This window comes from Petaurus breviceps, unplaced genomic scaffold (assembly GCF_028583685.1).
Source record: "Petaurus breviceps papuanus isolate PSGF00001 unplaced genomic scaffold, PetGlider_PUasm1.0 98, whole genome shotgun sequence".
NCBI lineage: Eukaryota > Metazoa > Chordata > Mammalia > Diprotodontia > Petauridae > Petaurus > Petaurus breviceps.
The window spans coordinates 15179870-15192795 of NW_027187460.1; the positions used below are offsets into that span (position 1 = coordinate 15179870).

The 12926-nt window shown below is 37.7% G+C and overlaps 1 protein-coding gene across 2 annotated transcripts in view; it reads left to right on the plus strand.

Moving 5' to 3' along the window:
* Positions 1 to 12926, plus strand: part of ZFAT (zinc finger and AT-hook domain containing) — a 317464-nt gene that overhangs the window by 238070 nt on the left and 66468 nt on the right. For both annotated transcript variants that reach the window (XM_069081280.1, XM_069081281.1), the window contains exon 12: positions 9688 to 9826. In XM_069081280.1, coding sequence (XP_068937381.1) covers positions 9688 to 9826 — 139 coding nt within the window. The remainder of the gene's footprint in view (positions 1 to 9687; positions 9827 to 12926) is intronic.

Consider the following 12926-nt stretch of genomic DNA (forward strand, 5'->3'; position numbering starts at 1 on the left):
TCTATCTATCTATCTATCTATCTATCTATCTATCTATCTATCTATCTCTCTCTCTCTCTCTCTCTCTCTATCTATCTATCTATCTGTCTATCTATATCTATCTATCTGTACACACACACATACACGTATATACACACACATACATATATTCCCTTCAACTATCCTAACACTGAGAAAAGTCTCATGAGTTACAAATATTGTCTTTCCATGTAGTAATATAAACAAATCAACTTTCATAAGTTCCTTATGATTTCTCTCCCATTTACCTTTCCATGCTTCTCTTGCTTCTTGTATTTGAAAGTAAAATTTTCTGCTCAGCTCTGCTTTTTTCATCAAGAATGCTTGAAAATCCTCTATTTAATTGAATGTTTATATTTTCCCTTTAAGTATTATGCTCAGTTTTTCTGAATAGGTGATTCTTGATTTTAATCCTAGCTCCTTTGATCTCTGAAATATCATATGCCAAGCCCTTTGATCCTTTTATATGGCAGTTGCTATATCTTGTGTTATCCTGATTGTGTTTCCACAATACTCAAATTATTTTTTCCTGACTGCTTGTAATATTTTCTCCTTGACCTGGAAAGTCTGGAATTTGGCTATAACATTCCTAGGAGTTTTCTTTTTGGGATCTTTTCTTTTTTTTTCTTTTTAAAATTATTTGTTGGTCTTTATTAATTTGTTTGTTTACTTTTAGTTTGCAAGATTCAGTTCCACAATTCCTTGAGTTTCAGATTTTCTCACCCTCAACCCCACCCCTCCATGGTGGCATACAATCAAGTATAGCATCTGCAAATACTTTCACATTAGACGTTAGTCAAGTTATAAAGAAGGATTTTATTAGAAGGAATGAACAGTGGTAAAGAGGAAACAAAACCAAACAAGAAAAAGAGCAAGTAGTTTGCTGCAATCTGGATTCAAACTCTGTTCTTTATAGTTCTTTCTCTGAATATAGACATTTCTCTCCATCATGAGTCTTTTGGAGTTGACTTATAGCCCTGCATTGCTTAGAAGAGTCCAGTCTATCAAAGCTGGTCATCACACATATGTTGTGTCTGTAATTGTGTACAAATTTTTCCTGGTTCTGCTCTTCTCACTCAGCATCAGTTCAAATAAGTCTCTCCAGGTAAATATGAAGTCCATCTGCTCCTCGTTTCTTATAGCACAATAGTATTCCATTACATTCATATACCACAACTTGTTCAGCCATTCCCCAATTGATGGGTATCCCCTTAGTTTCCAGTTCTTTGCCATCACAAAAAGAGCTGCTATAAATATTTTTGTACATATGGTTCTTCCTCCCAATTCTATTATCTCTTTGGGACACAACCCTAGAAGTGGTATGTCTGGGTCAAAGGGTATGACATTATTAATAGCCCTTTGGGCATAGTTCCAGATTGCTCTCCAAAATGGTTGAATCAATTCACAACTCCACCAGCAATGCATTAGTGTCCCAGTTTGTCCACATCCTCTCCAGCATTTGTCATTTTCCGATTTTGTCATCTTAGCCAATCTGACAGGTGAGATGTGGTACCTCAGAGTTGTTTTGACTTGCATTTCTCTAATCAATAGTGATTAAGAGCATTTTCACATGTCCTTATAGATATCTTTAATTTCCTACCCTGAAAACTGCCTGTTCATATCCTTTGACCATTTATCAATTGGGGAATGACTTGTATTCTTATAGATTTGACTCAATTCTCTGTATGTTTTAGAAATGAGGCCTTTATCAGAGACATTGGTTGTAAAAATTCTTTCCCAATTTTCCACTTCCCTCTTAATCTTGGTTACATTGGCTTTATTTGTACAGAAGCTTTCCAATTTAATGTAATCAAAATTATCCATTTTGTATTTTATAATTCTCTCTAATCCTTGTTTGCACATAAAGTCCTTCCCTCTCCATAAATCTGACAGGTAAACTATTCCTTGCTTTCCCAGATTGCTTACAATATCAGCATTTATGCCTAGATTATACACCCATTTAGACTTGATTTTGGTGTATGGTGTTAGATAATGGTCTATGCCCACTTTCTGCCATACTGTATTCCAGTTTCCCCTGCAATTTTTGTCATATGGTGAGTTCTTATCCCCAAAACTGGGGTCTTTGGGTTTATCAAATAGTAGATTACTGTAGTCACTGACTATTGAGTCTCATGTACCCAATCTATTCCATTGATCCACTACTCTATTCCTCAGCCAGTACCAAGTAGTTTTGAGGACTGCTGCTTTATAATACAGATTAAAATCTTGTATAGCTAGTCCTCCTTCCCTAGCATTTCTTTTCATTAGTTCAATTGATATTCTGGACCTTTTGTTCTTCCAAATGAATTTTGTTACTATTTTTTTCTAGCTCTATAAACTAATTTCTTGGTAAATTGATTGGTATAGCACTAAATATGTAATTTAATATAGATAAAATTGTCGTTTTTATTATATTAGCTTGACCCAGTGTAGCAGCAAGCACCCCAAGCACGTCCTCAGGGTTTGCTGCCCATACAGGTTCTTGGATCTGCTTTGATAAAGGAAAGCAACTCAAAATGGGTTAACAAGCTTACTTTAATCAGTCAGACATATATCGTTTACCTTGTTCAGGGGAAAAAGGTCAGCACCCCGAACTTGAAAGCATACAGGCAGAATTATCAAGACAGAAACAGATCAAGTAGACAGCTTTCCAAACTGTCCAGCCATTACATCCATACCCAGTCAACATCTGGGTTTCCACATCTGGGTTTTTCAAAGCTGGGGGACTCTCAACAACAGCTTCCCATAATTCAGATCAAATCACAGAACACTTTTTAAAGTGAGTCCCAAAACAAAGCTACACATCAGGGCTTATATAGCCTTCTCCTGGCTCAGAGAATGTAACAACCTTTTGGACCCACTGGCCAATCAAGAAGTATCTACTGAAAAACAAGCCTCCCACCCCAGGCTTCAGGGGTAGGGGCAGGGAAGATCTTCCAAATCTGTATTCCCATTTCACCCAGCCACATGCAATTGATGTTTTTCCAATTAGTTAGATCTGGCTTTATTTGTGTGAAAAGTGTTTTGTAGTTGTGTTCATATAGGTCCTGGGTTTTTTTTGACAGGTAGATTCCCAAATATTTTATAATGTCTACAGTAACTTTAAATGGGATTTCTCTTTCTATATCTTGCTGTTGAATGTCTTTAGAAATATACAGGAATGCCAAGGATTTATGTGGGTTCATTTTATATCCTGCAACTTTGCCAAATTTATTTATTGTCTCAAGTAGTTTTTTACTTGATTGTCTAGGATTCTCTAATTATATCATCATAACATCTGCAAAGAGTGATAGATTGGTTTCTTCTTTGCCTAATTTGATTCCTTTGATTTCTTTTTCTTCTCTAGTTGCTACTGCTAACATTTCTAGTACCAGATTGAATAAGAGGGGGTGATAATGGACACCCTTGTTTCACACTTGATCTTATTGGAAATGCTTCTAACTTATCCCCATTACACATAATACTTGTTGATGGCTTTAAATAGATGCTACCTATTATTTTAAGGAAGACTCCATTTATTCCTATTCTTTCTAGTGTTTTTAATAGGAATGGATGTTGTATTTTGACAAAAGCCTTTTCTGCATCTGTTGAGATAATCATGTGGTTTCTACTAGTTTTATTTTGACATGATCAATTATACTGATGGTTTTCCTAATATTAAGCCATCTTTGCATTCCTGGAATAAATCCTCCCTGATCAAAGTGTATTATTCTTGTGATAAGTTGCTGTAGTCTTTTTGCTAATATTTTATTTAAAATTTTTGCATCTATATTCATGAGGGAGATTGGTCTATAATTTTCTTTCTCTGTTTTATCTCTTCCTGATTTAGGTATCAGTACCATATTTGTGTCATAAAAAGAATTTGGTAGGACTCCTTCTTCACTAATTTTCCCGAATAGTTTGTAGAGTATTGGAATCAGTTCTTTAAATGTTTGGTAGAATTCTCTAGTAAATCCATCTGGCCCTGGAGATTTTTTCCTAGGGAATTCACAGATGGCTTATTCTATTTCTTTTTCTGAGATGGGGTTATTTAAGTAATTTACTTCCTCTTCAGTTAATCTGGGCAATTTATATTTTTGTAAATATTCATCCATTTCACTAAGATTGTCAAATTTATGTGCATACGATTTGGCAAAATAATTCCTAATTATTGTTTTAATTTCCTCTTCAATGGAGATAGATTCACCCTTTTCATTTTTGATTATTCATAATTTGGTTTTTTTCTTTTTTTTTATCATATTGACTAATGGTCTATCAATTTTGTTTATTTTTTCATAAAACCAGCTCTTAGTTTTATTCATTAATTCAATAGTTTTCTTAATCTCAATTTTATTAATCTCTCCTTTGGTTTTCAGTATTTCTAATTTAGTATTTAATTGGGGATTTTCGATTTGTTCTTTTTCTAACTTTTTTTTAAGCAATTGGGGTTAAATAACTTGCTCAAGGTTACATGGCCTGGTGTTTCTGGGTGGCTGCTAAGTTTCTGAGTTTGGATTTGATCCCCAGGTCATCCCAACACTGGGGCTGGTGCTCTTACTCACTGTGCTATCTAGCCTCTCTAAAATTCTATTTGCCTCCTTAACTTCTTTCTTGTTTATTTTGAGGTTAGATTTATCAAGTTCAGAGAGGGGGAGATTGAGATCCCCCACTAGTATAGTTTTGCTGTCTATTTCTTCCTCTAATTCCCTTAATTTCTCCTCTAGGAATATGGATGCTATACCACTTGGTACATATATGTTGAGTAATGATATTGCTTCATTCTCGATGGTGCCTTTTAGCAGGATATAGTTTCCTTCCTTATCTCTTTTAATTAGATCTATTTTTGCTTTTGCTACCCCTGTTTTTTTACTTTAGCTGAAGCTTAATATATTCTACCCCAGCCTTTTACCTTTACCCTCTGTGTATCCCCTTGTTTCAAATGTGTTTCCTATAGACAGCATATTTTAGGATTATGGTTTTTAATCCATTCTACTATCCTCCTCTGTTTTATGGGAGAGTTCATCCCATTAACATTCACTGTAATGATTACTATCTGTCTCTTTCTTTCCATCCTATTCCCTCCCCTGCTTATGTTTTTGTTTCTTCCTTCTCCCTTTCTCTCTTTAGGGTTTTCCTTTTGACCACTGCCTCTCTCAGTATTCCCTCCCTGTGACCCCCCCTTCTTTACCTACTCTTTCCCCTTACTACTATTTCCTTCCCTTCTAATCCTCCCCTCCCTTCTTATCCCCTCCCTGACCCCTCCCACTGCCTATAGGGCACAATGGATGTTTATACTTATCTGAACATGTTATTCCCTCTTTGACCCCAAACTAATAATAGTAAATTTCATACAGTGCTCCTTTCCCTCCCTCCTTTCCCTTTATTTAATGAGTTTTTGTGTCTTTTCACATTAGAATCTTAAACTTAACTGAATATGTTGATCTCTCTTTGAACCAGAACCAATGAGAATAATGTTCAAATGATGTTCATCTCCCTCTTGCCTTCCCCTCTACTATAGTATCTTTTTGTGCCTCTTCATATTGGCATAATTTACCTTTTCCTTCCTCATCCTTTCTGTTTATCCCATTACAGTTCCTTTCAACCCCTTGATAAGGTTTTTTTTTTGTTGTCAACAGATTAGTTCATTTATACCCACACCCTCTATCTATACATCCCTTTTAAAGGTCATGATAATCATATAAATTTCAATATTGACAGGTATCAGCTTCTCATATAGGGATGTAAACAGTTTGCTCTTATTGTATCCCAAGTTGTGTTCATGTGTGCATGAGTATGCATGTGTGCATGTGTGTGTGTGTGAGGGTGTGTTTTCCTTGTTTACCTTTTTTTGTCTTTCTTAAGTCTTGTAATTGGAGATCATATTTTCCATTGAGCTCTGGCTTTTTCATCAGGAAAGTCTGGAAGTCCCTTATTTCATTAAATGACCATCTCCTTGCCTGAAAGATTATGCTCAGCTTTGCCAGGTAGTTAATCTTTGGATGCAGTCATAGCTCTTCTGCCTTATGAAATATCAAATTCCAATCCCTGCACTCTTTTAATGTAGCAGCTGCTAGGTCCTGTGTAATCCTGACTGTAGTTCCACGATATTTGAATTGTTTCTTTTTGGCTGCTTGCAGTATTTTCTCCTTAAACCTTGTAACTCTGAAATTTGGCTACTATATTTCTTGGAGTTTTCAATTTGGGATCTCTTTCAGGAGGAGTCTGGCAAATTCTTTCCATAACTATTTTACCTTCTGATTCTAGGACTTCAGGATAGTTTTCTTTAACAGTCTCTTGGAGGATGTTGTCCAGGCTGCTTTTTTATCATGATTTTCTGGTAGACCAATAATTCTTAGGTTATCAGTCCTGGATCTGTTCTCCAGGTCATTTTTTTTTCCACTGAGATATATTTTACACTTTCTTCCAATTTTTCAATCTTCATGTTTTGTTTGATTGACTCTTGGTGCATTATAATGTCCTGAGCTTCGATTTGACTGATTCTAATTTTTAGTGAATTGTTTTCTTCAGTTAATTTTTGTAGGTCTTTTTTCAGGGAGGTATTTTCTCCAGTTCACAAATTTTACTTTTTAAGGATTTGTTATCTTCAGTGAGACTTTTTTCCAATTTGGTTCACTGTAGATTTATATTTATCTTCTACCTATCTAATTTGGCTTTTAAAATCTTTCTTGAGCTCCTCCAAGAATGCTTTTTGGGCTTGAGACCATTTTATATTTCCATTTGTGGTCTCAGGTGTGGATACAGAGTCCATAGTGTCTCCTGAAAGTGATTCTTCTCCTTCACAATAATAGGATTCTATTATCTTTGGTCTTGTCTTTGCAAGTTGCTTCCTGCCCATTGTAATTGCCATTTGCTGACCTTTGAAGTGTATTTCTGCTCCTGGGGTACAGAGGGCTTTGACACAAGCTTCTTAGGCCGGGAGCTAGGTGGCTGGTTGTTGACTTTGTGTGCTGTAGCCTCTGGGTGTCTAGACTGAGGCCAAGCCCAGAACTGTCATTGTTTCCCATGATTTACCCTGAAGCTCACAGAGTAGTCTGTGGAGGAGGGGTAGTCTGGCAGCTTCAGATTTCTAGCTCTGTGGCCCTTGGCTACAATTTAGGCAAGCTCTTACAGGTCAGGTGAGTTGGGGCTTGTTGGGACCCCTCCTGCTCTTCAGTTAAGACTCCTTACTGCCTCAGTTATACCCTTTCTCCCTGACTCCTAAACCTGAGGCTATTTCTGCTATTTCAGGATTTTACTCTGGGTGGGACATTTGTCTCTGGGTTGTCTAGGTCAGGGAAGGGGAATTGGAGCAGGTAGAGTTTACTTTGCCATCTTGGCTTCTGGAAAATCAGGTAGGTGATTTTTAAATTTCCAGGTTGTGGGCTGATAGCACCAGGAGGAGCTGCTGTCTCTGCTGTGGGTCCTGTGCTTTCTCTTATCCAGCTCTGATGGGTCCTCCCATCCTGTGGTGAGAGCCTGGTGAGAGGGCTGCGAATCGCCCTTCGGGTGGGTGAGTCTGCTGTCTGGGGCTCCTTCTCACTCTGCTGTAGTCTACTCTCTAGTCGGCACTGGACCAGCCCTTACATGCTCACTCTGCCCTTACCCAAATGGGCACTTTTCCTGGGCTGGATTATGCCATGCTCTGTCTCCCAGTGGATTCTGTCACTCTAAAATCCATTCTTTAATATTGTTTTGTAATGTAGTTTGAGATCTGTTACCTTTCTACTACATCTTACTGGGATGGAATGTTATGAAGTGGTATAATAGTTTTCAATATCAATATTTTTTTGTTATTTCTTCTTAAACATTGTTTATTCCTGAATAAAGAACTAATCATTTTTCCTAACATATTCTTTTTTTCCCCCTTTTTGGAGGAGGGAAGGTAGGGTAATTGGAGTTAAGTGACTTGCCCAAGGTCACAGGGCTAGTTGTGTGTGTGTGTGTGTGTGTGTGTGTGTGTGTGTGTGTGTCTGTGAAGTGTCTGAGGCTGGATTTGAACTCAGGTCCTCCTGACTTCAGGGCTGGTGCTCTATTCACTGTACCACATACCTGCCCCTCTAACATATTCTTAAAAAGGGCTACCCAGATATTGATTCTTTGAGCTTCCTTCCTTCCTTCCAAAACTACTGTGTAAGGAAGTTTAATTTTAATTCATCAGACTCTTATTAAATTCTTGTCATGTGCAAGATACTGTAGTGATACCATGGTAAAGAATAACACAGTATTAGATTTTAGGGAACTTATAGTCTACTGGCAGCTGACCAAGAGTTGGTTATGATATCACCTAAGTTAAGTATTTTACAAAGTAGAGTTGTGATGAGGAGCTGGGGTAGAAGGGTACAAAGGACAGATTGAGACAATATTTAGACAGTTTGAGGAAACAGAACTTAGTTTCAACTGAGGGAGCAAGAAGGGGCTTCATATAGGGGGCACCTGAGCTAAAGTAAGAGATGACTTTCAAAAACCAGGGATTTGGAGGGAGTTGAATCAATGTAGGGAATGACTTTTATGAGTGTGAATGTACATAGAGTAGAAGATAGAGCAGGGCATGGTTAGGGAAGGAGAAGAAAGGCAAAATATTTCTAAGGTTTAATTTTTCTTTTTCTAGGGAATATATTTTAATAGAAAATGCTGTTAGAAGTTAGAGTCATCCGTTTATTGTTCAACAGAAAAAAAGTAGAAATGCCTTTTTGTTTTCTTTTTCTGAGGAATATGTTTTAATGGAAAATGCTGTTACAATGTAGAGTCATTTGTTCATTGTTCAACTGAAAAAAAAACTAGAAGTGCCTTTCTGTTTTCTTTTTCTAAGGAATATGTTTTAATGGAAAATACTGTTAGAATGTAGAGTCATTTGTTCATTGTTCTAGAGAAAAAAGACTAGAAGTGACTTTTTGTTGCTTTTAGATTTTAAAGAGAGCCATTGGTTTAAGAACCATTGGTTGTGGTTTAAAAAACAAAAATATTGGAAAATATCTCTTCTTAGAAATTAATTACATTGCATATTTTTAAATAATCGTCCTTCGTAAAAGTTGAGATTCAATAGGCTTTAGAGGTAGAAACCTTAGATGTGATCAAGACAATCTATTTTGTAAATAAGGAAACTGTGGTCTAGAGAAGTAACATGATCTGCCCAAGTTTATACAGCTACTTGGAGGCAGGCAGTGCTGATGCTAGAACACAGGTTTCCTGATCCAAAACCATTCCATCTATCCTATTGTCCTCTAAAGTGATTGCTCTGCTTCTTTTAGGCATATTGGCTCTGAAACACTCATCATGGTAAGCTGGAAGTCAAAAGATTTGGGCTGTAGCCCAGGGTTAGCCATTTCCTAGCTATGTGATATTAGAAAAAGAGGCAGTTAACCTCTTTTACCTTCAGTTTCCTCATACATGAGACGAGAGAATCAGACCTGATTCATATTTGTTTTCTCTCTGTGTCTCTATCTCTGTCTCTGTTTCTCCTTTTTATTCAATCTCTTTCTCGGTTGCTCTTTACTCCCTATGGATCTTTCTCATGTCAGTTCTTAACATTCTGCTGTTCTATGATTTCATGATCATTAAGCTTCAAAAAATTGACAGAAAACATGTGGTTTTTGAAACTCATCAAAGCATATATGTATCATTTTTGTTGGAGGAACATTGCAACTTTGAATCCTGGCTTTTCTCTAATTGAACCCCTTTTTGTTTCTGCAGCCTTTCCGCTGTGCCCATTGTCATTATTCTTGCAATATATCCGGTTCTCTGAAGAGACATTACAATAGGAAGCATCCCAATGAAGACTATGTCAACGTTGGAACGGGAGAACTTGCTGCTGATGCTCTGATTCAGCAAGGTAGGGTTTCTTCTACTGACAAAACTCCAAACCTCTTTGGAGAATTTCTGGAACAATATGTTGAAATTAGGGGATAATTTGTTTAAGAGAAACTCTTCATAAAGTTCCAAAGACCTGTGATTTCTTCAAATATTTATAGTTTTATAAATCACTAAAGTTAAAAAAAAAAAGGAACATTAACCTGTTGGCCGGTCTTCTAAGGAAAGCCTGTGCCAAATTTAGCTGGACTGGTCCTCGGACAACAGAAATGCAGTTAATTGCCCAGGCTATGTTTGGAGGCGTTGATAAGACTTCCAGGACTTCTGCTACACTGGCATAGTTTCTGAGGGCCTACGGTTATCTCCATGTAACAATAATACATCAGAGCAGAATCTCAGTAGTGGAGGAAAAGTGAAAGTGTAACTTTCAGTGGTTATCACCATATGAGCATTCAACATTCAACAAACCAACTTTTATTAGGTGTTACCTGTAGTCAGTAAGTTATACTAATAGCTAGAGGGCATATAAGGATTAATAAGAAATTAACTGAGCCATAAGGACCTCATAATTAAATAGATCAATAGACATGTATATAGATAAGTATAATGCAAATTAGAATATGAGTTCGTCAAAGGGAGGAAAGAATGTTCTCTGGCATAATAGTAGAGAGCTCTTTAAGCTTATGGTATCATGGGAGGTTTAATTGAGCAGGCAATATTTTGAACTGGACAGATGGATGTGTTGTGAGTGAGCAGAATTGGGGTTATGAGGTAGAAGAACATTCCAGGTATGAGAAACAACATAAGTGATGGCACACAGATGGAAAAATTTGCAGTTTGCTTTAGGGGAGATAAATAATTGGGATGTATAAGGTGTTAGTGTGAGATGCAGTTTGAAAGGTTAATTGGAGCCAAAGTGGAGGATTTAGGATTTAGACTTTATTCAGTAGGCGGTATGAAACCTTTGAGGGTTTTGATCATTGGAGAAATGTAATCATAGCAATGCTTTAGGAAGGGTAATAGGTAGCATTAGTGGGATGGTTTTGAAAGGCAACTGGAAGTAGAGACTCTATTAGGAGGATGTCTCTGGGACTGTTTCCTTAAATTAATCTTTCACCTCCTGGATGGCATTTATTCTTAATGTTCCTTCAACTCCCCTAAATCCCTTCTTTCTGTTAAGAAATTTTTCTAATAAGGGGCAGCTAGGTGGCTCAGTGGATAGAGCCACCAGCCCTGGAGTCAGGTGGACCTGAGTTCAAATTTGGTCTTGGATACTTACTAGCTGTGTGACCCTCGACAAGTAGCCTAACCATGATAGTCTCCAAAAATTTCATTCTTTGTAATAAGCCTTATCTTTTTATAATTTACCAATATAGAGCTTCTCTTTGTAGCCAAGAATGTATAATGGTGGCTCATTAAATCTAGAAGTTGTGCTAATTTTTACTCATATGTATTGATGGTGGAAAGAAACCCCTAACCTTTATTCTCTGCAGTTTGTATCCATGGCCACTCAGTCTAGGTCAAAATCTAATAAAGCTAAGGTGGAGATGTAACTGGTTTGTGATCTCCCCTCCAGAGACAAGAAATGTTAACCTTTGAGTTGGAAGCCTAAGATAATAAGATTTAGATCTGGAAAGGATTTTAAACATTCTCTAGTTCATTCTTCTCGTTTTATTGATAAATGAACAAATGAATGAAGTTTCTGTTAATTACTTAGTATAATTAATAATATGCAAAGCACTCTGCTAAGCTCTGGGGATAGAAATAGAAAAAGACAGCCCTTGCTTTCAAGGAGCTTACATTTCTAATGTGAGAGGTACCACCTATGCAAGGTTAGAGTTACAAGTCAGATGGAGAAGTCCCAAGTTCAGCAAAGCAGATGTTGGTGCCTCTTCTTTAATGTCATTTCCATTGACGGCATGATAATGATTTCTGATATTGAATGATTTGGTATGCCAGGAACTTTGGTGGCAAGATCTGTTCTGAGTCTTTGGTAGCTGTGGCTGTCATACCTGCACGAGAAGTTGCCAGGTTGCATCTCCATAGGGTTGCTTCCCATGATGATGTTAGATGAAGCATTACTGCTTACCAGGTTTCTTGGGTCTGTGGTCCTGGGCTGTCCCTGTTAGCATCTGAAGGTAAAGGGTCATTGAAGCAGTGGTGGTGGTTTGACTTGCCTGGCATGTGCTGCCTGTTGTCTTTTTCTCAGAGTAACTTGCTACTTCAGCCAGGTAAGCTTGCCTGCCCTTTATATGACAGTTGTTTGGCAGTTGCCTCTTTTCCACAGAAGTGCAAAGTGAGGGCTAGGCTGTGAGCAGGTCTAGTGGTCTTGGGAGGTGCTGCCATTCCCAGAACTCTTCTGCCTATTTGACTGTTAGGGGCATTTAGTGAGTAGTTGTTACTGGCGTTCATGAGGAAGCTGGGCCCCTTCTCCACAGTGATTTCTCTTCTTAGTGATAGCTGTGGGAGGCTTAGCTAGAAGCAAATCTGGCTCTTTGTGGGGTACTGCTCTTCCCAAGGCTCTCTCCATCAGGGGCTGAGGGAAGATGGAAGTAAGGGTGATGGTGGTGGTTTGAGTGGCTTTACACATAGTCTTTCTTCTCTCCCTTAGGGTGTTTTGTTGTTTCAGCTACATAGGTGATAAGGAAACCAAGACCTAAAAGGTTAAGTTACTTTCCCAAGATCATACAGGTATCAGTGCCTGACATTTGGGTAATCTAACTTCTAGAGCTTGGCCTACATCAAATCTAGCCAATACAGTGGAAAAGCTGGGATATATCTGACTCAAAATCCACTGTTCTTTGCCTGCTATCTTTGTAGTGTTCTTAAAATGAAATTGGTATTTGCAGGAAGACCAATTAGCAGGCTACTCTACGAGTCATGAGGAGAAGTGACAAAGACTTGAACTAGGGTGGTTGTGGTATGAGTAAAGAAAAGGGGGTAGATTTAAGAGATGTTGAGGAAATGGAATTGACAAAACTTAGCAACTGATTGGATATGTGGAATGAATGAGAATGAAGAGTCAGGAATGTGTCTGAGGTTGCAAGACTGGGTAAGGGGAAGGATGATGATGATGTCCTCAAGAGAAATAGGGAAAACAGGAAAACCAGAGGGCTTGGGGA